Source organism: Oenanthe melanoleuca, chromosome 8 (genome assembly GCF_029582105.1).
Source record: "Oenanthe melanoleuca isolate GR-GAL-2019-014 chromosome 8, OMel1.0, whole genome shotgun sequence".
Classification (NCBI taxonomy): domain Eukaryota; kingdom Metazoa; phylum Chordata; class Aves; order Passeriformes; family Muscicapidae; genus Oenanthe; species Oenanthe melanoleuca.
This window is the reverse complement of record NC_079342.1, coordinates 21,543,286-21,569,752: the sequence shown is the minus strand read 5'-3', so window position 1 is coordinate 21,569,752 and position 26,467 is coordinate 21,543,286. Positions and strand designations below refer to the sequence as shown.

The 26,467-nt window shown below is 41.2% G+C and overlaps 1 protein-coding gene across 3 annotated transcripts in view; it reads left to right on the top strand.

The window, feature by feature from the left end:
* RAB3B (RAB3B, member RAS oncogene family) overlaps nt 1-25,267 on the top strand; it is a 50,594-nt gene extending 25,327 nt beyond the window's left edge. For all 3 annotated transcript variants that reach the window (XM_056497545.1, XM_056497543.1, XM_056497544.1), the window contains 3 exons: nt 14,943-15,061; nt 20,153-20,277; nt 23,388-25,267. In XM_056497545.1, the coding sequence (XP_056353520.1) occupies nt 14,943-15,061; nt 20,153-20,277; nt 23,388-23,575 (432 nt within the window). In that variant the 3' untranslated portion in view covers nt 23,576-25,267. The remainder of the gene's footprint in view (nt 1-14,942; nt 15,062-20,152; nt 20,278-23,387) is intronic.
* Nucleotides 25,268-26,467: the final 1,200 nt, after the last annotated feature.

The window sequence follows — 26,467 nt, the reverse complement described above, 5'->3', positions numbered from 1 at the left end:
GATTATTTGGTGCAACATCTCAAACCTGAGGCTAAATAATTCTGCTTATGAGCATTCAGTTGTAGGTAGGAAACCTTGCTGTTGTTTTCTGTGGGTATAAGCCAGACAAGGTATGAAATGCTGCTCTTTGAAAAGAAGTGGAACACCTATCTTGATGTATTTATTCCTCCTGTGCTCTCAAAAAGTCGTATCAACTTACATAGATTGAGATCCTGCAAATGCTGAACAAACATGCACCACTCTAAATATACAACATAAGACCAGTGGAGCTGGTTGTTCTACCCTTATAAACAGGGATTGAAGTAAGAATCTTTCCAAGTGGTCAGTAGATGAAGCTGAGTCATAGCAAGTCATTTGCTCTCCTTGTGGGAGACTCAGAATCATGGAGTTGGTTAGGTTGGAAAAGACCTCTAAAATGGAGTCCAACTGTTTACCCAGCACTGCCAAGCCCACCACTAACCCATTTCCCCAGGTGTCACATCCACTTGTCCTTTAAATACCACCAGGGATGATGACTCCACCACTTGTGTGGACAGCCTCTTCCAGTCCCTGACCACTCTTCAGTGAAGAAATTTTTCCTAATATGCAATTTAAACCTCCTCTGGTGCAACTTGAAGCCATCTTCCCTTGTTCTGTCACTTTTTATCAGGGAACAGAGCCTGATCCTCCCCTGGCTACAACCTCCTTTCAGGGAGTTGAGGAGAATGACAAGGTCCTCCCTGAGTTTCCTTTTCTCCAGGCTGAACACCCCCAGCTCCCTCAACTGCTGCTCGTCACTTGTGCTCCTTCCCCAGTTCCATTGCTCTTCTCCAGACATGATTGATATCTAAGCCCCAGAGTGATTTCCACCTAGCCAAAAATACCCACTTCATCAAGAAGGTATAAAATCTTATTTATATAAGAACATTAAATGGTAATCCACCACATACTAATTGATAGCAACTGATCTGAGTGACTTATGCAAATAATCACTATAGACACAGCTGCTGCAGGAGAGGAAAAAAGAGTGGGATGCTTCACAGCCATCACTGCATGACGTTTCTCTTACAGGACTTGAGTAATCACACTGCCTGTGTGCAGCTACCAAGGTGAACCATATAAATAACATTTATTTAAGCAGGAGCTTCCTGTATGAAACCTGAGTTGGAGAAGGGGAGTTCTGCTTCTTTTCCCCCTGCTCTAAGGTTCCACAGTGGGGTCAAACCTTCTGCGTGGGCACAAAACTATTGCTCAGGGAGAAGAAATTCACAGGTAAGATAAGCCCACAAATGTCAGAACTGCAGTTGCTTTGTCTCAGAGCAGCTCCAAGGTGATCACAGGGTTTGTTGCACTGTTGGCAGCACAGCTGGCAGTACTGCCAGTGAGGCTGCTTTGAGACTCTGGAGTTCTCTTACCTTTAGGCACTGTGATGTGTGAGAGGCAGAGATGGCACCCCTGAGAAGAAGAAAGTCCCACTGACATATGACATGTTGCTCTGTTGCTAAGGTGGGGTGTTCTCCTCGGGTACACAACGACAAAACCTGGCTTTTCTGCTTTTGCTGTATGTTTTGCAGGAGTGATTCATGGGATGTGAGCACAGTTGATAAGATCAGGAAGAGGTTTGCTGGTATTTAATCTGCTCCTTTCAAGAAGCAGGGTGGTATCTCCTCCTGGATGTAGCAGATGACAGCTTTGATGTGTCCATGAGGCAGTTTGTATATGATATTTGGAAGGTATAGCTTGTCAGTTAACACCTGTCTTCATTCAGGTGGGTAAGCAAATGAGCAGTAAAAGCAAATGAACTATATTCTATATTTGAACCTGTGAAACCTAATTCTTTGTGGCCAAAACAATCTGTATTTCAATGTGATACCTACAATCTGTATTCCAGTATAGATGAATAGCTGCGTCCAGGCTGGCTTTTATTTTCTTTTTCCATTTTTTTCCCCCCTCTTATATATAAATTCTTCATTCCTTAAGAAGAACACTAACTAGTCTTTCAATGGCTTTGTCATACTGTGTCTATAGATGCCTGTCTCTCACATGCCCCCAAAATTCAGGTCTTCTCTGCAAGGATAGTTGGGGATAGAAATAGATCCATGGCCCTGGAAGTGGCCAGTAGTAATCCATGGAGGTGGAGAGGTGTTTGTGTAATAGGGAGGAAAATTCTTGCTGGTCAAAGGTCAGTGAAGAGAGAAGTGTTCTCACAAAGACTCAGCAGGACTGCTAAAAGGCCTTGGCATGTGCCCTTGTCTCCCCTGCTTTAACACCCTGTGATGAGCTTTCTCTCCTGGTTTTCTGAGCTGCCCCTCCAGCACTGTCCATCTGGAGTGACAGGAGCCTACTCTGTGATTGGCAGGGTTTGTCACTGTTGAGCAAAGAAATGGAAAATCAGCTGCCAATCTCAGCTGAGCTCAGACAAACGCAGGAAACCTCAGCTCCTACAACAGCATACCTGGAAGCAAATTCTGGATCAGATGCTCTCTCTGAAGTTACATTGGAAAACTGTGCCCAGAAAATATTTCACTTTCAAATTGTGGGAGCTATAATGAATTATGAATAACACGCTGGTGACTCCTGTGAACAAAAAAATTCTGAAAAGTCCTGTGCTGGTTTATTGCAGCTTCCTGCACAACAGGATGAATGAGTTTTCAGCTGGGAAAGTACAGGTCTGTGTTAAGGTATTCAATTTGGTGTTGAAAACACAAAGCTGGAAGGAACAATGGTATCCTGGTAACTTGTGATCCTAATCTTCCTTACAAGATTGTAAAACTGTTTACCCTGGCAGTATCAAGTTAATATAGCACATTCTTTCTGAATTTCTTGTTTTCCCTTTTATTACAGCAATGTGTTTGCAAACTCTGTTATATACTTCTATTTAAACCTTGTGATCCCTTCAGCAAAACAAAGATGCTAATTAAAAGTATTTTTACTACTTCGCCTAGTTGACTTTTTCCTTCAGTTTTTTTCTTTCTTTGTTTTAACGATCCTGTTATTCCTGAGAATTCTGACCTAAGCACAGCCTAACTGGGATACAATGTGAAGCCTGTGGTTGTTTCTCTCTTTTCATTAGAATATTTCATTAGTTATGTTTTCATCAATTCGTGCTGGAATCTGAGTATGTCTGCAAAAATGGCTTTTCAGTAACCATATGGATATAGAGGTGGCAACAACTCTGCTTCTGCAGAGTGTGGTTATAGTTCTTAGTGCAGTCTGTGCACTAAAACCTGCATTACCATGCTATGAAATTGTCCAACATTTGGATTATGTCACAAGCTGACAGAATGGGAAACCTCCAAGAGGACAATGCTGCTGCATGCTAGAAACATCTGTCACACAGTATCAAATCCTGACCTGAGTCTCTTGGATGCACGAACCAAATGCATCTTTGTGATTGAATTTCTTAGGCTTGACCAGATTTCTTCATTGTTCTATGGTTACTGAGTTTGGCCAAACCCCTGGAAATGACATAAGAAACTCCATACAAAGATGTAAAAACCAACCAAGTAAAAACCCTAACCCACCAGCAGATGCCGAGGTCTATGATTACCAAAACAACCAATTGAGGTGTTTTCCCTCCCTTTTAGAATTAAATAGTGAAATGGGTACAAGTCCTAGACCTAGTGAGATCAGCCAGAGTTCTTTGGTTTTACTGAGTGTGACAAGGATAATATCACTTTATCATCTGCAGTTTCTAAGTACCTTGGGAACTGTAGATTTAGAGAGTCATTCAAGCTTGAAGGAGAGACTGCCTGAAGACCTGCTGATCTCTGTCACAGATGAGGAGACCTGCCCCTACCCCAGGAAGCTGCTTGTTTTGCCTTTTCTGAAACAAGCCTTGTAACATCCTGGCATGATTTTTGTACTTAACTTACCCAAATAGAGCTCATCTTTCCAATGGTTTATGATAAGTCAGCATTTCTATTGTATTTTTTGCTGTTCTTTTGGCTCATTTCAGTTTGTCCCTTCTTCCTCAACCACGACATGTTACAAGGTGTCTCCTTCCCTGAAGTGACAGATCCCATTTCCTCCAGAAAAGTCCCAGTCTATTTCTAGTTTCATCCTTCCCATTTTCTTTCATGGGCACAGAGATAAACCTCTTTGTTTGCCAGGTGCACCTTGAAAACCTGCTGTTTTTCTTCTTTCCACACAAAAATGCCACCTCTTCCCTTTCTGAAGAGCAGAGCATGGATGTGGCACTGAGCAAGTGTGGATGTGAGGTGGTTCCTGCAGCTCTTGTCAATAAGCTGTTTTGAAAGAGGGGCATGTGTGGAGGTCAGCTATGTTTACATCTCATTTCAGGAGATAGACTGCAGCTTGCCTGCTCACTAATTAAAAGGAGGTAAACATGTTGCCTGTTCTTCTCTGAGAGTTTTTATATAACATTTTCTGCCTGTTGATGTAACTGCCCTAATGAATGCGGGTGATTTGATGTGTCATTATTGATATGGAAGGACACTGTGAGATTAGAACCGTGTTTATTCTTTATCATTTAATACTTGTTGCCTGAACTGTTTGACTCCAGGAAGAGTACATAAGATGGATGAAACTTTGCTATGTATTTACTTTTGCCCTACTTAATGAGTATAACTAGAATCTAAGAAATTTTTGGTCACTAAGCATCAGGAAGACTGGCAGAAAGAACTGTTTACTGTTGCAAAGACTCCTTGTTGAGGATTAGATTTTAGGATGCCCTTCTCTCAGCTGGAGGTGCTGGCAAGACATGAGCTCTGATGTTACCATACAGTTTGCTAAGGCCTGGCTGAGGCTGAGAGTTAGGGGAGCACTCAGTTTGTCCTGGTAGAACAGGGATGAAGTCTTCCACTTCCCCTCCAGGCTCCATATGAAGAACTAGCAAAAGAACACATCTAAACAGTTTTGGATATTACTGTGGCTTTCATAATTTTTCAACTGACTCTGAAGATGTAAAGAAAAGCTGTGGTCAAGGGAAAATACTTCCCTTGGGAAAAACAGATGGAGAAAGTAGATCTTGGTGCCACATGAAGAGAGACTTGTTTTTTCCTTTCAGTTCTTCATATTAATAATGGGGATACATTTTGTTCCCTGAACTCTTTTCTTTTGATGGTGGTGATGGTGATATGTGTATAGCAGTGAAACAGTGACAGTTCCCTGAAGGAGCAGGAATCACTCTCTTCTGCAGAACGGGCAGGTACTGTCACTGCCTGAATCTTGGGATAAAGCAGCAGGGTAAGCTCCAGACAGCTGACACCAAAGCTTCCCCTGCTGCTCTGAAGCCTCCAAAATTGTGTTGAGTTATAATTCTTTGATGTCAGAATAAGGCAAAATAGCAGCAGGCAGAAGGTGCAATTAATTTGATTGTAGTTTCATAATGTTTTGAAGCAGTTATGCTGTTGCTGAAGTCATGTCCCCTTTAGTGAAAATGCCTTTAGCTCACTGGCAGATCTAATTCTGCTCACTTATGCTTTGCTTCAAAGATTAATTTTGAATCCTTTCAGTCCAGAGAAGTGATTTGGGCTGGGGTGGGACAAAAAACAAGTCCTAAGAGTCCTTTTTAAATCTCTGTAAATAATGTGTGTTGCTCCAAACATCAACTTGTTGCACTTTCTCCAGACACATCACTCAGCTGCACATGAAAGCAGAGCACAGTCTGCCCAGGGGTTACTGCTTGCTAGGAAGGCTGCTTTCATTTGATAAATATTTCAGTGTGTGTTTTTCCCAGTGTAACACTATTAATTCATTCCTAAGCTGGGAAGTGTTTCCAGAAGTGCGAGGTAACGGAGTGTAGTTCAGCTCCCTTTGCTGAACCGAGCCAGGGGTCCAGAGAGTCTGATTTCAATTTTCTCCTGGCAAAGGGCCTGGGTGATTTAGGAAGCAGCATAATACATGCACTTGTGCTTGTATTGTGCCTGAGACTATGATTGCTTCAATTACAGATTGGTTGATAGACCTTTGCTTGCTTGGGGTAATGCTGTGCAGTTTCCCTATTCTATGAAGCTATATTAATATAAAATTGCTAGAATATAATGAAGACTGATGCCCCCATATTTTTGTTGATCTGTAAAGCATTGCACACATTTGGTATTCTGTACAAATATGATCTCATGCGTCTCTGTTATTCGTAGGATTTTTATTGTCTTAAATAAGGCAGTTTGGAGTTGTCATTAACAGTTTTTTTACTGACTCCTTTCCTTGTGCTGAGGTCTGTGTTTTGAGAAACAGATTACATGGAAAATGCTGTGTCTTGTGTTCCTTTTATCTAGACATTTAGTCTCATTTGAGAGAAGTCAGGATCCTTACATATGCAGGATTCTTCGCTGAGGTCACTGGATACTGACAGGCCCTTACAATTCTTCAGGAGTTATTTTATATCAATCCTCAAGTGGCATCTCCCCAAATTTGGGCTGAACTGAGTGGTCCTATTAAATAAAAGCAGCAGGCTGTGCTTGGGAGCCTGACCAGAGCCCCACTGGTATGCATGGCTGGGGACAGGTGTACCTGGAGGCATGGAGCAGCATATTGCTTTTTTATAATGACAACAATGCTTTTTCTTCAGCTGGGAAATCTGCTTTCATTTTCCTTTGTCTTTTTGAAAAGGTGAAGATGAAGATGTGCTTTTCATCAGGAAGGTTTGAGCCACTGGGCCCTTGATTTGCCCATTGGCCAAGGGCAGTTTGGGGCTTAGCAAGAGCAGGGAGGTGGTGATGAATTGGTCAGTAAAAATACCAAACAACAAAACATCTCGCATATGTGTCGAGGAGTATTTGCTCACGGCTCTCTTTCCAAATGGAAAAGAGAAAGGAGCATCAGCAGAAGGGTGGATGAACTTAAAACAGTGCTCAAAAGGACCTCACGTGTAGAAACAGCATCAGCTGTAACCACTTCTGCCCCGAGGTGCTCCTGGGCTGCCTTGGAGCCTGCAGCTGCTGCACGACCAAATTTCTCTTTTAACAACTTATCTGTGTGGTTATAATAGAAAACATCATGTTAAATGGCAGAAGATTGTTTTCTTTGTCTTGTGCTATTACTTGAGCATCATCATGCGTATACTGTTGTGGCTGACAAAGCACTTCAATTCTAAGCTTCTATTTTAAGATGCTTAGGACTACTCCTAAATAGCTGTTCTTTAGCTGAAAGTCTTCCTTTATATTCTTAGCAGAGATGTGGGTTTACTTGGAGAGTTTCAAATTACATTTGATTTTTTTTTAACATTTCTTGTGAATTTAAGCATGTCACCAATATATCAACTCTATTTATTACATTGCTTTTCAAAGTGTGTGCACATTTCTGTCAAACAAAAACACATGAGAGAGAGGAATCTATGTTATTGCTAATTCCAACATTTAGAAAATGTATTTCAAACTCCACTGAAGTAAGAGATGTACTTTTCCTTTTTATTTATGTTCTGGTTTATGTGGTTCAGATTGCTCTTAGGTTTTGTTATCTTTAAGCTTTCATTCTACCTTCTTGAGTGCTAAACCTTTCTTTATGTTTTTCTTAATGCCCACCAGAATTCTCACAGTGGGGCTTTTTTCCTAATTTGGGAGGTAATAATATGAAACATTGCCTGATCGACTCTTAATTTCCACCAAATCTTGAAAAATTACACATTAGGATTTTAAAGACCTTAAAAGAATATTATATTTTCTTTTTATTGGCATGCTGTTGTTAATATAAATTAAGTTTGATTATTTTATTTTTGTCTTGCTGCTGCCCTTCAAATTAAAGCACATGTTCTTGCCTCATGGTTTTAATTCAATTTGGTATTTTAATCTCAAAAAATATCATGGGCAGCTTCCCAGAATTTCTGAGCACTTTGTCTTAGAATTGACCCTCTTGACATAATATCTCTAGGGGGTTCTTGTGAAGTATGAGGCTCGGATTTAGCCTTAATCCACTCCTAAATAAAATGAAATCTTCCCTTGATAAGAACCAGCCCTCGGAGGGATGCTCCTAGCAGAGTACCAAGGTTTTTTTTATACAATTAGGGGTTGCAACAGGTCTTTGAGCACAAAGTCATTGATTTTCGTGCACACGGAAATCATTGCTTTGTGGATGAGTTAAGGAAGGTGTTGCCCAGGGCGGGCAGCATCCCCGGGTACCGGAGCGGTGCGATCCCATCCCTGCGCTCAGCAGCCCCGGCGCTGCCCGCTCCCTTCTGTTACCATGACATTGGATCACCCAGAGCGGGCTCGGGGAGCTCTGCCTGCCTCCTGCTCGGCTCTCCGTGCGGGATTTGCTCCCTTCGCCGGCGTGCGGTGGAGGGGAGGGAGCCCCACGGCACCGCGATGCTAATTCCCTTCACCGGTCCTGGCTCCATGCGAGACTAAAGAAGCAGGGTACGGAATCCAGGCAGATTTCTACTGCACATCGCTTCCTCCTCTCGCTGTGCGCTTGTTCTTTTGGCAGCCGATTGATAATGCGCTGAGATCTCCCTTTGTGCTGCCGCACATCTCCCGGGTTAGCAGGAGAGCCCATCAGTCCCTTGCCCTGCAGGACTAGTTAGGATGTCCACTCTGGCTCATTCTCAGGAGCGAGTGCTGCCCCGGCTGTGATTAATTTAGCAGCTTCTCAAGAGCAGCTAATTAATAACGCTTATAGTGGCTAACCCTGCTCAGACATCTGTGCATTGTACAGCCGTTCTTACAGGACTGCTTAACAGAATTAAGGGATATATGTGGGGAAACTAAAAGGGTCTAGCAAATCTGGCAATATATTCCATAATAATAATGCACCCACTTACTCTGTGATCTCAGCCTCTTAGATGTTTTTGGTTTGGTTTTTTTTTATCATATCAGTGATGTTTTTATCACTTGCCCACAGTGAATGGGCTTTCAAATGCATAATATACCTCTTGAACTTTGCTGTTTGTTTGTAGCTAAAGAAATGGCATTTGAAGTAGGAATGTGGTGTGGATGCTACAGATTTTTATCACTGCTATTTCTTTATTTTTCTATCAAGGTAGCTGGATCAGAAAGAATCAACAATATAAGACTGATATTCATGTTAGTTCTAAGTAATGAGAAATAAGACTTTTCAATTCTATGAGATTTAAGAAATGTGCACAATGAATTTAATCTTTGTATCTCTTTATGTGATTTCATCTTTGCAGACACTGTCTTTTAAATACTTTAACAGAAAAACTCAGCCTGCAAAAAGATGAAAAGAGCAGATAAGGTTTGTAGGTAAGCCAGTCCTGTTCCAGTCTTCCTTACCCTCTGACAGATCAGGAAGGGCAACTGATGCTAATCTTCACTAAAATCTCAAGGCACCTGGGAAAATGGAAATAACATTTTTAACATCTTAGCAGATCATGAGCAGTAGTGACAATCACAGTACCTTGGCCTGATTGCAGTGTGGGATTACATTCTGCTGAGCAAATGCACCCTGTTGTATTTTCAGCGATTCACTTTTTGTCTCGTATGTTGAGGAGCTGCTGAGAAAAGTTAAACAAGTGGGGGCTTCCCTACTGCCCGAAATATTTTAATGGTGGATTAGGTCAATCTGCAGTAGCTTTTTCTCCTTGTCCATAAGCTTATATTTTACAGGAGTACTTTGAAAAGTGAGTGCAGTGCCTCACCTAAAGGGATACCTAGAAATTGAGTACAGGCAACAAGTTCAAAAGTCTGTGTGTTGGGCGTGATTGGTGAGCTCTTGAAGACTCTGCATGCACTGAAAGTCTCTTTCCAAAAAATTTCCACCTGTCCATTGTGAGCAGTTATTGTAGGAATGTTAGAGAACAGGGTAGCAGAACTTTCTGTACAGGATAAGTAAAATAGGATAGGAAAAGGGAAATTCCTGCAACTGGTAAGTACTGATATTATCCAAGGCTGCTAGTTTTAATGCTTCGAAAGAGTAGATGTGAAGATAGCCATGATGGGGAAATGTTTAAAAAAGGTACTTAGCAAGGGTAGAGCATTTTATCAAAAAAGGCAGGGGTTCTGTGTTGGGTCTTTTTCACATCAGAAATGTTTTCCTGCATATTTCTGAAATGAAATGTCTCTCAAGGTAGCTGAATGTGTCTGAGTAGGTTCCTGTGGCTCTTGGGCAATGGGAGCACTCAATAATAAGAGAGGGGAAAAAAAAGCCTAATATGATCTGTTGAACTGGAGCATTTTGATCAGAGCTGAGTTCTGAAGGAGCCAGGTGTTATTTTGCTCCTGGCAGCAATTGAATCTTCACAGGTTTTTCATGACATCACATCTTTTCCATGCCTTAACCAGTGACTCATCCTGCTTGCCTGTTTGTTCCTATTTCTAGCTGCCAGCAGGAAACACTAAGCTTAATGTTAACATTCTCTTATTAATGACACATTCTAGTCTGCCCAAGGTCCCTTTCTCTTGTGGTACCTGGTGGGTGGGTTGTTTTTTTTTCCCCCTTCCCCTTTCTCAAGGTGACTTTTGTTTATCTCATTCTTGGTGGCTTCCCCTCCAAAGTCTACTTTTGCAAAGAAGATGTATGTGTACGTGAATGTACCATCCCCCATAACCACAGGGCTGGGAAGTGGATTATCCTGTCTCCAAGGCTGACCAAACCCCAAACAAGGTGCAAAATGCCACAGTGTAGGTGTTACGATGTGACAACAGCAGGGAAGAAGTCTTTCCTTCAGCAGGTCTGATGAAGCCCCAGATTGTGGTGGGTGATTGTATTGGGATGGGCATAGTCTCTGTTCTGACTCTGAGCAGCCTAAGGAAGGGTGATGCCAAGATCATGCAACTTTTAGATGTTGCTGATGGCTGGATGATAAGCAACTCTCACTCTTGCATATTATTCTTCTTTAAAAAGAAAGCAAAACACATGGAAATCACACCATAATCCTTTATAAAAAAATGAGATGTTGATTTCTTTAGAGGCTATTTGTCACATATACTGCTACAAAAGTCATGGTGCTAAGGGGATTAAATTCAGTGCAGATTAGATGTTTCAGTGACATTTTATTTGGAACAAAGAATTTGTGGCTGGAAACCTTCTGGAAACTAGAAGAAGGATGGTTCAGAAACAGGGATTGTGATTTTTCAGAGCTGTAGCAAAGAGCATCTGTCATTATTTTAAAACTCAGATATGTTTCCTGTGTTAGTACCTTGCAGTTTCTGCTGAGACAGCCAAGTAAATTTAAGAAAAGCTGATTGTACTCCTATTGCGAATATTTGTGTGATGAATCTTGAGACTAGAGGGCATCTGCACACAATGCAAATGCATTTAGATATTTTTCTTCTCTGATAAACACTGAATTTTGATGGCTCATTAATGCAAAACCTTCCAATTTTTGTTTCACGCTACCCACTAATGGTCCTGTGGGTGTTTTTAATTGTTTGCATAAAGCACAGGCACGCACATAAGCTGCAGAAGAACAGAGCTGGTAGCACACTGGTGGAAATACACCTCAAGAGACCCTCCTGTGCCTGCTTACAGCCAAGCTCTCTGATTCCTCCTCAGAGACAGCCTAGCAGCTTTCTGGAGGCTGAGGGCTCAGGCTATTCCACCCAGGCATTTGGCTAGACTGTTAATTAGTGCTACATCACCTTTCTGCTGATCCCTGCCTGTGCCTCATGTACTTGTCTCCTAATGAGTCAGTGGTCTACCTGGAAATCTTGCAAACAACTTGGCAGGGTTGGGAGCAATTTCTGTCAGTCGTTTTTTCCTTCATTAGATAAAAAACTTGAACTTAAAAACCTGAAATTACTAATTACCTGAGGCTCGTGGTGTTTTTAGCTGAAGGAAGGATAACTGTTGTGAATGCTGAAGAAAGTGAGCTCAGATTTTTCAGATTGTTTTATTTTATTTATGCCGAGGCATCTGTGGTGGGGGGGAGTGTGTGCCCTTAAGATCTCACAGTGTGAGTCAAGAAAATTAAGCCAGTTTATCGCTGTCGAAGAAGCTAATGTAACCTGAGAAAAAAAGTAATTTCAGGGTGATAGTACAACAATTCAGATACAGTTGGAGAAATGCCACTACAAAGCTGTGAGGGGAGATGATCTGCTCTGTACCTGTACAGTAAAACAGAGTGAGGAAGCCATCAGGAAGAGATGAATCACATCTCTGCATTGTAGCCCATGGCTACCAGGGCAAGGGTATGAACAATCTTTATATACCATGAGATACAGGATGCATTTCCCTTGCACACTCTCCTTCTGATAATCTGAGAAGTCAGGCACACAGGTATATCCTAGTGAGTATGTAACTTGTCTTTCTAACCATTGAAGTCCACTGCCCACATAGGACAGGTTATGACTGAGCAAACACTTTGATACAACTTTGCGTTATCCCTTGGGGTTCTGTACTTCCTGTAGCCCCATCTCTCACTAATGTATAAACAGGGGTCCATCCCCACACACAGGGGGATCACAGGCAGAATACTGAAATCAGCAAATCAGATTTGCTAAATTCCAGAGCTTTCAGGCAATAGCACAACCTGGCTTTTTCAGTCCAATTCCTCACTGAGCTGAGGCACTGAGGTGGTATCAGGACAGATTTTGGAAGTCACCCTGTGTGTCCCTTGAGGCTGCTTCCCAGGACAGCCTGGATGTCCAGAACTGAGTCCTTGCTCTGAGCCATTGTCAAATTTAATTTCTTTCCAAATTATTCTGCATGTAACTTGACAATGTGTCTTGCAGTCACTTATTGCCTAGTCACAGCCTCATGCCCTAAGTCAGAGTGAGCACTGGTTAAACACAGAGGAGAAAATAGATGAGATTTGGAAGGCAGATGAACCTGTGAATGCAGGTATTGAACAATAAAGCTGTGAGCATCAGGAGTGGAGAAGCCTGACTTCCCATGGATTTGTTTGGCTTTGTTGGTTGAAGAATCCTGAAGTTACTGATTTAGGGCCTTCTCCTCCTAATGAGAGGCAAAGAAAGCCTCTCTCATGTGAATCCTTTGGTATTTGGAAAAGATAATCACTGCACTTCAGCTTTTGTCACAGCTAAGGTATGCTTAAGGTCTCTCTTCACCTTACCAACTACTTTTTGTGGCATATGTAAAAACATTCAAACACATTTTCCTTCAGCCAAATTTGATCAAGAGTGCCTATGGGGAGACTGATGTTTTATTAAGCTTCATGTCTTTAGGAAATCAGGCTAAAAAAATGCAACTATCATCTCTCTGAATACAAGAACAATATTATTACTGCTGAGACCTTCCTTGCATGAGGAAATACAGTCAGAGTCTAGTTGTCATGGCTGGTTTAGCAGTTGAGCAGCTATGGGGGGATGTGGTGTCAGTGGATGTGAGAGTGCTCCGTGATGGATTTATCACTGGTAGAAAAGAAATGCTCACTCAGGCTGCAGGGTGGAGCCCACCTCAGTCCGATATTCCCATCTCTGTCCTGTTGTCAGGAGGGAACAGAGCAATTCCTCAGCCAGTGTGCAATGGTTTATCATGATCAGCCAATGGACTACCCTGTCTTGAAATAAATGCACAAGTTTAAGGGGAAAAAAAATCACATATTTTCCCAGAGAACTGGTGGAGAAACAGCAAGATTCCTGCTGCACAGCCTCTCCAGTGGGAAATTCACAGTATGTTACAGCTGTGGATAGTCTCAGTTAGTGCAATAGCAGAGCCTTTTAAGCTAGCTGTAGGGAGCTTATTTACAAGCACTGTCCTATAGAGAGGCTCTGTGATGTTCTGGTGCAGAGCAACAGGCAGTCACAGACTGGCTGCTGTGTGTTCTGCAAGGGCCAGCACTGTCTCTTGCATGCAGCAAAAATAAAGCTGCATCTGTGGGAATGATGGGCAGGATGATTTTAAAGCTGAGTTTCCCCCCACCATCTCCTGGGGATGTGGTGTTGTGCTGTGTCTGATCTCTACTCCTGCAAGAGTGCTCTATGTGGATTTAATTTACTCTTCTAACTAGTAACACATTTTTTAAGTCCTTTAGGGTCTTTTTCTTTAGAACTTTAATCACATTTTAAACCAGTGGCAGCAATGCTTTCTTCAGTGTGGGTTTTGGGGCACTGAGGGATGGTTCATTTTAGAACTAACCCATCACAGTAACTATAAGTTGACACCTCATACTGAGCACACACTTTAAGGCAAAGCCTTTTGGCTCCCTGCAGCTGTTTCACAGAGCTGCCATTTGCCAAAAGAAGGATGAAATGTGTTCAAAAGATAGACATCTTTAGAGTGAGAGAGACAATCAGCACATGACTTCTCTTCTTGCTTCAGAAGGCAGGTCCATAGGGAATGGATTGGGCTGCAGGATTGCTGTTCTGGTGTAGAAATATTCCTCAGTTTAAAAATAAGCTTGTAAAATGTAAAGGAAAAGTGCTACTGGCATCCAACAGATGGTAGTTGACATGTTTTCTAGCTGTCACAAGTCTTTCACAATTCTTCTGTTGCATATGCCAGAGTTTCACCTTTGTGCTGCCCAGCTGAACACAGAAATGACAACTGCAGGTGGAGGAACTCTATAGGTAAACAGAATTAAGATGAACCAACAGAGGATATGTGCACCTCAGACTCTGATTGGGATATTCCACATTAAATTCACTTTTTATAATAATGTTGATACATCAAATCTTTAATTTTTATCTCTAACCCGAGGCAAAAAAGGAGTCACCCGCAGCATCTACCTCAAGGACATTTTCCTGACCGTGACACTGAATTGCAACACATAAATGTTTTCTGCCTGGAACAGTCCTGGACTGGCTATTTTGCCTCTCCTTTGAAGTGTCAGCTTTCAGTGAACTCTGCTAACATTTTATTATTGCATTGCAGCTGAGGCAGAGAAGAGCAATTAAAGGGTTGACATCTTTGGTATTTTTTTAATAGTACATGTGTCAAAATGCATTTAACAAATCATGGTTGATGCAAAAGCCTAATTAATGCTAAAATGTAAGTAGAGTTCATTTCAGTTGGGAGCAACTGAGAATTTTGAAATGTATAATAACAAAAAGTTGTTGCCTTATTTTAGATGTAGGACCTAATTACAGCTTTTGCTTCTGAGAACTGAAGTCTTAAAGCCTAAATGCTCCTTTCTGTTGCAGGATACAGCTGGGCAAGAAAGATACAGGACCATCACTACAGCCTACTACCGAGGAGCCATGGGCTTTGTCCTCATGTATGATATCACCAGTGAGGACTCCTTCAATGCTGTGCAGGACTGGTAGGAAATACTGAAATACTGTGTTTATTCTTGGGTTTGTTTGGGTTTTGCCCAATTCTCTCCCCACAATTGTTTATTGAGAACATGAGACATCTCACCCTCCATCACCATGTTCTTTCCTCCTGATTTATGAACATTCCTTAGAACAAGTTCTACAGATTCACTTTAATGAAAAGGTTGTAATTCAAATATTGTGGCATACTATAATATTTGTTACTTTTAAAAATTTCAATTTATTGTGAAGAAATTAATCCTTTAATGCTTTTTTTTTTTTTTGTTCATGAGATTTCTGGCTATGCTGCTAAAAATACAGATTAACAGTGGTTGTTCAATTTCCATCTCAGGAATTAGGGGAAAGGCTATATTTCTCCTCAGTAGTGCCTTGTGACTCCACTCAAATGTCTTACAATCATTTCTGCTGGTTTCCTGGTTGCTCTTTACTGCAGATAAGAATGGTCACAGTGCAGAGAAGGGCAGTGCAGTGGTTAATGTGATCTCCTGATTAGATTGATTTGCAGTGATCTCAGTGACCCAGCATGTGACATCCTGGCTGTGGCACTGGCTCCTAGCACCTGGCTCAGCCTGGCTTTCTGTTGAGCACCTATTCTGTATCCCCTAAGCCAGGCTGTAACTCAAAAGTTGAGACAACGTGGTTTGTTGTTTGAAGTGATTTGTCTTTCCTCCTAAGCTGCCCAGCGTTTGTTCTCTCTGTTCACTAAAGCACTTGGTCATGCAGGTCACATGCAAGATGCAGTCTCCACTTCCACCCCCCAACCCCAGTACCACAACACCAAATGAACTGCAGCCCCATTCTGAGCAGCCTTCAGCACCTGCTGGTTGAGGAATACATTCTTTTCTTAGAAAACAAACTAGAAACAGAAACCCAAAGGTTTTGCCAAAACCAGTTTCATCCATCAAGTTTTGCTCACCAAGCTCAGATGAAGCTTTTTCTGCAAGTGTCTGTCAGGCATGTTTTCCATAGGAGTACAGATATGTGAGCTGAGGCAGTATCTTTCACTAAACTATAAATATTTCCAGCTTGTTTCCCTGATGAAACAAGATCCAATGACCACACAGTTCATCTACCTGTCTGTCTGTTGGTTCTACTCTAGTACTTACCAGTCTAAAGTTAGCCAAAAATTACCAAATCTTCCTCTCTGAGCTGCTACTATTCGAAAGTTGCACAGGTGAAGTTTAACCTGAAGCTTTATATTGGAAGTAGTCTAAGGTCTGTTCCATCAAAGGCACTGGTGTGAGAATAAGACTAGGAAAGGTCAGCTCTGTCTGACTTCACATTTTCCTGTGCCACAGGAGCTGCAGGAGTATCTTTGCTAAGAGCACCTTGTGAGCCAAAGGACAGAGGTGAACCATCAGGGTGTTTTTCCTCTGTTTGTCAGGAATCTTTCCAGCCAGCTTTAAGGTTCTGAGCCCAATTGAGGTAGTGGGATGGATAAAAAGGACCATTTCCTTCCTTCCTGAAGCTTGTCCAATGCAGAAATGAGGGCTGTAGCCAAGCCAGCATCTCTGGGCCAGCAGAGTCCTCTAGTGGCTATTGCAGCTGGGAGATGGTTTGTCTTTAGACTGCAAAACTGCTTCCTAAACTTCCAAAGGCACAAGAAATGGAGAAAAAAGCTTTTGGCTTGTGCTGGTGCTTCTCTATTGGTGTCTGCCATTTTATAGCATAGCAAGTAGGATTTATGATTAAAAAAACTTATTACACTGGATATGGTCTTCAGTCAGGAACTGTATTCTCCATAGAAAATTAAGGTGTCTTCAGCTTGAGCTCCCTTATCTCCATCTCTGGTTCATTGGCATGTGACTGTTTTAACAGCCTCCTGATTGGGCCTGACCTATCCACAGGGGAAATGAGAATATTCCTCCCAGTCTGCCAAAGATTTCTTCCTTGGGGAAGATCTTTTACCTTCACTCTTCTTGTTGGGGGATGATCCTGGTTTGCTTTGTGTCACTCGGACCTCTCCTAAACCAAGTAAAGGCACTTTCTTTCCTAAGTGAGAGGATCATCTCTGTGTATCAGGTATTTAGAGAAACTCTCCAAGTAGAATATGAATGCAAAGCAGTCTTCCCTTCATTCATGTGAATCACCCCAATTAATTATGATTATCTTAAAACCACTGAGAAAGAGACACAATTTAAATGCATTTGGGAACACCTGGAACATGAGTTCACTGGAAAATGTAAAACACATTGTGTAAGAAGCCTTGAAATATTAAGCCTGAGTAATTTTCCTGACTGCAGTGTGGCAAAAGTTCAGTCAGGTTATTTTACAAGAAAAAATGTAAATAGGCAAACACAAAGATTGGTTTTAACTGATATTTGAAAATAAGTAATTATTTCCTTTGAATATCTTTCCTGTAGGGTGAGTGAAAGCGTTAAACTAGCTTTCATAGCTTTCAGCTCAGTTTCTAGAATTATTTTTAGTAGTCTTCTTTGATGGCTGTCATTTAATGTTGGGTTGATAGTTTTGTGTGTGGATAAATCAGTTATTTATACCTCGCTTGAAACTGCAATGGATCTAAAATATACTCAGTATTTGAAACTGTAAAGTAAATAGAAAATATTATGGAAACCCTGCTTTGGACAATCTAGACAATTTCATAGAAAGGAAATAAAAATTGGTAAAATTTAACTTGGATACAAGTGACAGCTGGGTTCACAAATCAGCATTATTTATCTTTAACTCAAACTGAATTGGTGATACCTTCATGTTACTGTAAACATGAGACTATTTTTCTTCTAAGCATGAAGCACAAAGTTTGTGCTTTATTGTTAATTTGGGGAATTCAGTACAAACAAGCGCAGCATTTTATTATGTCACAGAAATATGTTTCTCCCAGTGTGCATATTAGGCTGCCCTGATAGTTGTTGGAAGAGCTCCATCACACAAGCCTTGCTGTTTATTCATTTATCTTTACAAAAGCATCTGGAAATTTTCTGCCTTTCTTTTTGTATGGACATCAGGGTTTCTTTTATATGTTCTTCATAACTTTTTTGGTTGGTTGTTTTTTATTCCTAAGAAGAATAAAGATTGATGTTCTGTTTTCCACTAATTTGTACAAAACAAGGAGAAGGATGAATTTCTCTGGGAGATCTTTCATGCTGTTTTCTTCTTTTTCATTTTCTAAGTAATTAAATTTAAATGGTTATGATTTGGTTGTGTGTCCCCATATGATGCCAGGGGCTGAAATGAATCCAGAGGCTGAGCTATGAGAAACATGCTTTCAGCTATTTTAAATGGAACCTAAAGAGAGTATTTCTCTCTCTTGCCTATGGAGGGAGACTGGGCAGATTTCATCTTCCTGGAGTTTTGGCTGATTTCTGCAGTCATCCCTTTCTTTGATGAGCCTTGAGAAGCCCAAGTCCCACAAAAACTCATCACAGATTCATATTAGCTCTCACAGGAGCATGTGTACATGGAGACACTTCAAAGGGTGAGACTGGAGGAGCTAAAATTGGGATTGCAGTGAGTGCCTTTCCATGAGGACACTAGGGAGAGTAAGAAGTTTGATTGCACACAATCTTTGTTTATTTTTTATGTTGCACTGTGGGTCTGAGCTTGGGTGAGGTTCCTCTTCTCCAGGGCAGTCCGAGCAGGCAGCCTCTTCAAGGCAAGTTGCACAGTGAAAAGACCCTTTTTTCCCAGTTATCTGTGGAGTAACATAGCTGGCTGCTTTCCATGGAAAAAAGCAAGTAAGCAACTCAGACTAATTAAAAATTGTCATTAGTAGATCAGACCTGGAGGCTGCTGCTAATTCAAAAGAGAAGGAATCAAGTGCTTTATTGTTAAGGGAGTTCAAGGAAACTTACACAGAAGTAAAAGTTTGAGTGGACTCTTGGCTCTCCTGGGAAGTGGCAGATTTGCCTGAAACTGTAGTGTCCTGCCTGGGGTGGTGGTGAGCTGGGACAAAGAGTGGGAAGGTGAGTTAGGGAGTGGTGGAGGATGGAGGAGAGGAATGTGCAGCTTCTGGCAGTGCAGCCTAATTAGCCTTGGGGAGGAAGGAGCCTTCAAAGATAGAGCTGACTTGGTGAAGATAAAATAGGTCGTGTGGGTCTGGAAAGATGGATGAAAGTGAATGCTACTGAGCTAATAATGTTGTGCTGCTGGCTTTGGGGCACCTGGGACACCAAGGATGGTGGGAGAGGACTGGCCCCTCAGGATATACAAAAAATATTCTGTTTTGTCATGAAAAAACTCTAAAAATGCTAAATGTAAGGTTAGAGTCCTGGGATCCACAGTGAGCTTACTTCAGTTTCAGCACATGAGCACAGAAAGCTTGAGATGCTCTGAGTTCACCCGAGTGCTCCTGCCCAAGCTCCCATGCACTGCACCCCTGTGCCACTGCAGATAGTGTTGGTCTTCATTGCTCTTTCCTGCCTTAGGTATTCTTTAGTCCTGCTGAGTTCAAGTATTAGCTCACAGAGCCTTGCTTTGATCTCATATCTTCCCAATTTAGTACATTTCTGTTTCTCCTTTGCAGTTGTTTCCATGTTTCTATGTGATTTCCAGTCTCCATTAAGTTTTCCTGTTCGAGCAAAGACAACTTGATTCTTCCATCTGTTCTTATGGTGTTCCTAAAACTCTACAGTACAATGTGCTGCAGAAAAGGAGAGAATTATTGTTGTTCTGTCTTATATATGGAGCAGTAAATCCAGCATGAAGTGTGCATCTACTGTATGGCTTTCTTTATGGGACAATATCCTTAAAAGCTGTAATTGATTGTTGATCCTCTGACAGATGAGAGCTGAAGAAGAATAAGCTTTACAAAAATTCTTCAAAATCTTCAAAAATTACTTGATTCAGTTTTTTATCTGGATTTTGTGATCTTTAAAACACTTGCAAAATCTCAACAAGAAACTACTGTCACACGAAGTTAAGGAATGGTAAAATAGAACAGTGCTGTGAATTACACAGGCTGCATCCTTGCTCTGTGTGTCAGCCCGGTCATTTGTCCTTGAACAACGCAGCCTGGGGATGTTGATAGTGTCATTAATGGGACTTGTTTTCATATTTAATACAGGATTGTATTTTGGCACAGCTGATGGAATGTAACAATCTCTTTTGACCTGCTGTAGGGCCACACAAATCAAGACTTACTCCTGGGACAATGCACAGGTGATCCTGGTTGGAAACAAATGTGACATGGAGGATGACAGGATTGTTCCCGTGGAGAAGGGGAAACATCTGGCAGATCAGCTGGGTACATGGAAAGCTTTTCTTTCTGCCTTTTTTCCTCTGCTTTTTTATACTGTATCCTTTCAGTTTGTACAGTAATAAGTCCTTCTAGCATTAATACTTCAATAATGATCTCACAAGTAAGAAGTGTAATATATTCTAGGTTCATATTTTACTTGTTTTATGCTCAGTAGGCCAAGAATACTTGCTAGAATAATTTTAGTATTGCTGTTTTTATAAAGGTGATGTCTAGAGGTGGAAGGAAGATAAAGTTTATCTGAAGAGAAAAGCTTTTATTAGCTCAGCAGAATGAAAAGAGAAAAAATTTTCAGAAGCATAATTCTGTTGCCAGATCTCCAAGTACCATGTACTCATTGCAAATCAATGCAAACATTGATTTTTGTTGAAGCATTTTTTTAACTAAATGATGAAAAAGAAAGAAGTTATATATCAGAACTGAAGAATTGACTAAAACATATTTTAAAAATGTACTAGGCTTCTCTATCCAGGTAAGAAAATGATGTGTTATTGATGTGGGATAGAAAAAGCAAAACAGTTCCTCTGAGATGAAGCTGAAAGTGCAGTGAAAATTTTATAATGAAGAGCAAAGTAAACTCATACTACTTTTTAATTTATTTATCACTTTTCATTATCTATTATAGCATGTAAGATATTTTTAATATGAAATCGGAGGTCTGTGTTAAAATGTAACTATACTCTTGTCTTCTGTTAGAGAATTCATTGTAATTGTTAAAATTTCATTCACATAACAGTGGAGACATTTACAGTGGGCATAAATGTTTAGCTTGTAAGAGTAGAGATTTTTACCAGACCCAAAGGAATCACCATCATCCTCAGTTTATAAAATCCTGTGTTGCCTGCAGTTCTTAAACAGTGATTGGAGGGTGCATAATAAACTGTTAAATTTTGGGTACTGGAGTTCCAGGACACACTGCATACATTGGTGTTGTTTAAAGTATGGCTTTGTAAGGGTAAATTTTACATATGGCACACACAAAGGGGTCTCATCCATGGCTGGAGCCTTAAGGCACTGCCATCCTAAACAAACAACAAGCAAATACCAAATTAGATCCATTATTATTATTGTAAATCTTTACATGTAGGATTGGCAAAGCAAACAAAGATATGGTTAGTTTGCAAAATCAGTTATGAGTTCTTTTTTACCCATCAGGATTTAATTTGCTTTTGAAAATATCAATGTGAATAAACTTGGCTGCTAGCTTGCAGACTCTCAGAAAGGTTGTAGATGCATGAGTGTCCACCTATTTCACAGGAATAATTACACTGCTAGTAACTGAAATTTTGTCCAGACCAATGTAGCAACAAATGAGAGTTTTATTTGAACTCCCACTCCAATTTGGACTTCCAATGTTTTTCTCTCCTTCCAAAATTCATTTGCTTGTTTCAATACAAACTTGTCATCTAGAATCTGAATCCTTTACGTGTGGGACACTTCAAAACACACACACAAGGTTACCATAGCAACTGGATCCATCAACAGGAAACTGTTTTGCAGAAGAATCCCCAGTGCTGCCCCAACCTGGTGCTTGTCCAGCTCACCCTGGAGAAACCACCCCAGTGCAGAGCAGCCCAACAGCCTCTGGGAAGTGCTGTCCCAGCTCTGCTCTTCTGGAAGCTCCCAAGTTCCAAAACACTCTTTTTAAAAGAGCTGAAAAATAGGTCAAATTTTATCTGATCAGTCTTTCCTTATAGTAACTATGCTAATGTGTACAGTATTATATGAAATTATTTTGTGAGTTAGGTGGGAGGAATCTAATAGGCTATTGACTGCTTAAAGCACTAATGTTCATCATAATGATTCACATAAAGGTTATCCCTCAGCATATTTATCTAAGTTTGCATAGTGACATTAACAAAATTGAAATAATTCCCTAATCAGATTAAGAAATTATTATTAACCTTAATGTGAACTGAACCAAAACAGATAGGTTTAGCAGAACCTAAGCCAGTGTTGGACTAACAGATATCTAAGTGTAGTTCTCTGCAGTTCTCCTATGCTTTTTATATACATTTTTATTCATCATGAAAACAGCAAGTAGGACAGACAGAACCCTTATCTGATACAGGGCAGCCCTCCCTGTTTACTAACAAGGCAAACATCACCACTTCACCCCTTGTCCCATGAATCTTAAAAAGGGTCCTAATTGGGGTGGGTACCTACTTATCCCACACATTGAGGTGACTCAGCCTGCCAGTGGTGGCAGACTAATCAGTTAAGATAAATTTTCTCTTTGTTTGTGGCAGAATCAAAGGAAACTGATGCAATGTGGAATATCCCCAGAATGAAGCACAACAGAACAGAGCTTATTGCAACATAAACTCTCAGTGGTGCCTCAGCTCTTGCTGCTGGCAATTTAATAAGTTGACAGAACAGAAGCAACAGCCTGGCTGGCCCTCGAGGCCCCTGGGGTGAGGGAGATAAGGAAATGCTTCACAGTTCAGGGCATTCCTGCTGCTGGGCTGTCTGTCAGAGGCTGCTTGTCCCCTAGCCCTGGGAAGCAGCAGGAAGAGCTGGTGCCATCCCCTCCTTGGTGTAACTCCAGCCTTGCTGGAGTTTTTTTAATTAGAAAGTGCCAATGTTTAAATTATCAAGGAACATTTTGCTTTTGAGTACAGAACTTGGTCAGCAGAAGAAAAGCAACCTCGATCTTCTGTCTCATTGTGGCCTCTGCTCTTGCCAGAAGGCAGCAGGGGTTAGTAGAGCCTGGCCCTTGGCAGGGCTGTGAGGAGCCCAGGGAGGTTCCCTGTTGGAACTTTCAAGAGTTTCCCACACCTTGCTGGTCACCAGCTGCAGCCCAGGAGACCTGCACTGATGAAAGGAGCAGAATTGACTCCTTTACCCTGGTTTTACCCTTATTGCAGATGTGCTTACCACGGTAATGGGAAGGATCCATGCATCCTTTTCACTCTTAATGAAACTTGATAACTTTTAAAAGTATTTCTGCTCACTATTCTGAGATTGTGGGAATCAACTGTCTTTCAGGATTATCTGATGTCTTGTTTTCGTAAGGTAAATGCTGAAAAAAGTGGTGTTTTAAAAACCATCATAATCATCCATCTCTGTTGATAATTTCTGTTCACTTTTTTTCCCAGGTTTTGACTATTTCGAAGCCAGTGCCAAAGAAAACATCAACGTGAGGCAGGTGTTTGAGCGTCTTGTGGATATAATTTGTGAGAAGATGTCAGAGAGCATAGAATCAGACAATTCCAGGGGCACTTCTGGAAGGAGCATGAGGCTCACAGACAACCCCCCCCCTTCACAGCAGAACTGCTCCTGCTAGTGACCTTTCACACTGAGAAATGTCCTTCTCCCCTGATTAAATTTTATCTTTTCATTTGTGCTGGTGCATTATCATGTAGTCCAGAGGCAGAAGTGTCTGTTGTAGGAAGCTGGTATGTTTGTTTAATGTGCTGGAGTGTTAATATTATGTATTTCCTCATCCAATACTTTATTAATCTGAAAAAATATTGTCAGTGCACCTCGTGTGAATGTGAGTTACACTGAAGAATAATAATTGTGTAGTGATGCAAATGTTATTTCTACAGAAAATGTTGCATTTTTAAATTATAAATTCCTCTATTGCAGAAAGAGTGTTTTTTGTCAAGGACAGCAGGAAGCACAAAAACCAATTAGAAGGGATCAGGTCTAAGAGAAGAAAAGGGAAAACTCTTATAAAGCAAGAATATGCTTTTTTAAAAACATAAAACAAACAAACAAAAAACATCCCCAGATATTTTGAGAATCATTACTGTCCTCCAGACATGGACCTCAGTTGTTCTGTAGGATGGAGCAGAAAGCAGAGCCTTTCTGTCTGACAGTGTGAGGTCCTCCAGAGTGTGAAGAGGAAAGGGGCTGGATTTTGTGTCAAGTCTTTAAACAGAGGAAGAACACAGGAAGGAATCAAAGCTGCCAGGCTGGGGAGGAGGAGGAGGAGGAGACCTTGCAGCCATCCCTGTATTTCCTTCCCTGTGCTTTGGCTGGTGCTGAGTGAAGGAGTAAGAGCCCTTCCAGGGGCTGCCCTTGCCTTCAAACTTCTCCAGCACAGCTTGCAGAGTGCTGGGGATGTTGTTGTGTTGTGTTGCTAATCTTCTCTCCCCAGAATCTGACTGTCCTGCAGCCTTTCCCCTGTATCCTGTAGTTTTACCTCTCCAGGTCTGGATCTTCTCTTGTCAGATGTTTGCTGCTAGATGTGTTGCAGGATGAAGGAAAAGAGGAATTAGCTGCTGAATGCTTAGTTGGAGGCAAAAACATCTAAGAAACGGAAAAGCGCTGTCTCAGATAAAAATACCAGAAGCCAAAATGTGAATGTAGCAGGTATTTGTGCCAATATTATTAGATTTTCTTTCTGCATTTTGTTGTTGATTTATTTTTTAAATCTTGTTCTAGATGGGTGTGTGGGGAGGCTAGATTTTCTGGGTTCAGATTCAACCACAAAATATAATTTAAGAGAAGTAAGAGTGTGTAATAAAACACAACTGCAAATGAAACATGGTAAAGACATCCTGGTATTCTGTGAACTTTTTGTGGCATCATGCTTTGAAGGCAGGCAAAATTTTCAAACTAAGTGGATATGGAGAGAAGTTGGCTGTCTTAAAGGGAAAATTCTGGCAAGTTTTATGGCTTTACCTTTGAGTTGAGTGCCTGCCCACTGCCCTGTAACGTGCTGGATCATGACACCAGTGAGTGCTTTTGTAATTTCCTTCTGTTGTGTCTCAAGGTGTAATAGCTCTAAGAAGAAAAGCACAAAATTCTGGACAAAAATGCAACTCTTTTGGGGTGGTTTGAGCTCATTGTGCTAAAGGCTTGAGCCCTCTGTCGCTTTTGGGAATCTCCACTGTGCCGTGTTCTGGGTGTGTGTGATCTTGTCCTGAGAGTGTGATTTGTGCAGTGCTGGGACTGTGGTTGTTGTATCTAAACCCCTGAAACTGCAAAATAAAGAGAAATGTACTCACTGGGTGTGGCCAGAGAGTTTGTGTCAGGTGCATTTCTTGTGTTAGGAATCCCACGCGTGTGTGAAGGAGAAATCTTTTTAATGCTTTAAAAATACATGAAACTACATTGACCTTTCTTTGACAGGGTGATGGTCTTTGAACCCAGCAATCTGGAATCACTGCATAGGTTTAGAACAGTGAAGAGAAGGATTATTTGACCAATAAATGCATAGTGTTTTTTTCTAATTGTAGAAGAGCAGGTTTTAGCAATAAAATTAAAAAAAAATCTGCATCAGATTTTGAGCTGTGCAGATGTAACTTAGTACCTCAGTGCAAATAATGATTTTTCAGCTCAGCAGCTTCCTGATAAAAGAAAATGGATTCAGCAGAAATGCAATTTCAATAATTTTCTTTAACTTACTATTTTTTTTTTTCCCCTAGCGAAAAAAGACTTTTCCCTTTCCTACCCAATATATAATTGTATTTTGTTGTGTTCTGGTCAAGTCAGATTGGCTTTTTTTAAAGAATACAAGTGCATTCCAGGCCCTTCAAGCTAGGATGGGCAGAACACAGGACAAGCCAGCAAGTAGCTACACGGCAGTCTGAAGAAAAGAGTTGGGAATTCTACCCTGCCTGATATTGCATACATGGAGAAGCCTAAGACTTTTTGCCAAATCCTGCAGAATTTATTTGAAATAACGAATCAAACCATCAGAGACAACTGAAACATCTCCCTGTTAATATATATTTTGTGTATCTCATAATCTTATGTTTGCTGTGAAGGAATAATGGGAAAGCCTTAAATGGCCCACAGCTGGTTTCAGTATCAGCAGTGAGTCAGGAGCAATTGTTACCTGTATTAACTTGTAAGGGCATTGGCATAGACACTAATTTGCCAGGGCAAGGGAAATAAACCTCTTGCACGGCAGGCAAGATTTGTTCTGTCGAAATTCGTGATGTGGGCTTTCAGAGAGCCTTCCGTGTGACTGGCAGGGGCCCAGGAGAACTGTGTTAACAAAAAAGCCTGGTTACAAGGGAAAAAAGGGGCACCAGGGTGAAAAGAAAGAGGCGACAGCTCCTCACAAGCATCTCGCTATGGCTTCCAAACGGCACCCAGCAAAAGCCATAGGGAAAATCTGGGATTAGAGACGGGTCTTGGCTTCCATCTGGTGGAGAACTAAAGCACTGGAATGTCAGGTGGACATCCAGGCTGAATTACCGCCCCTGTTCCTCAGGCTCGG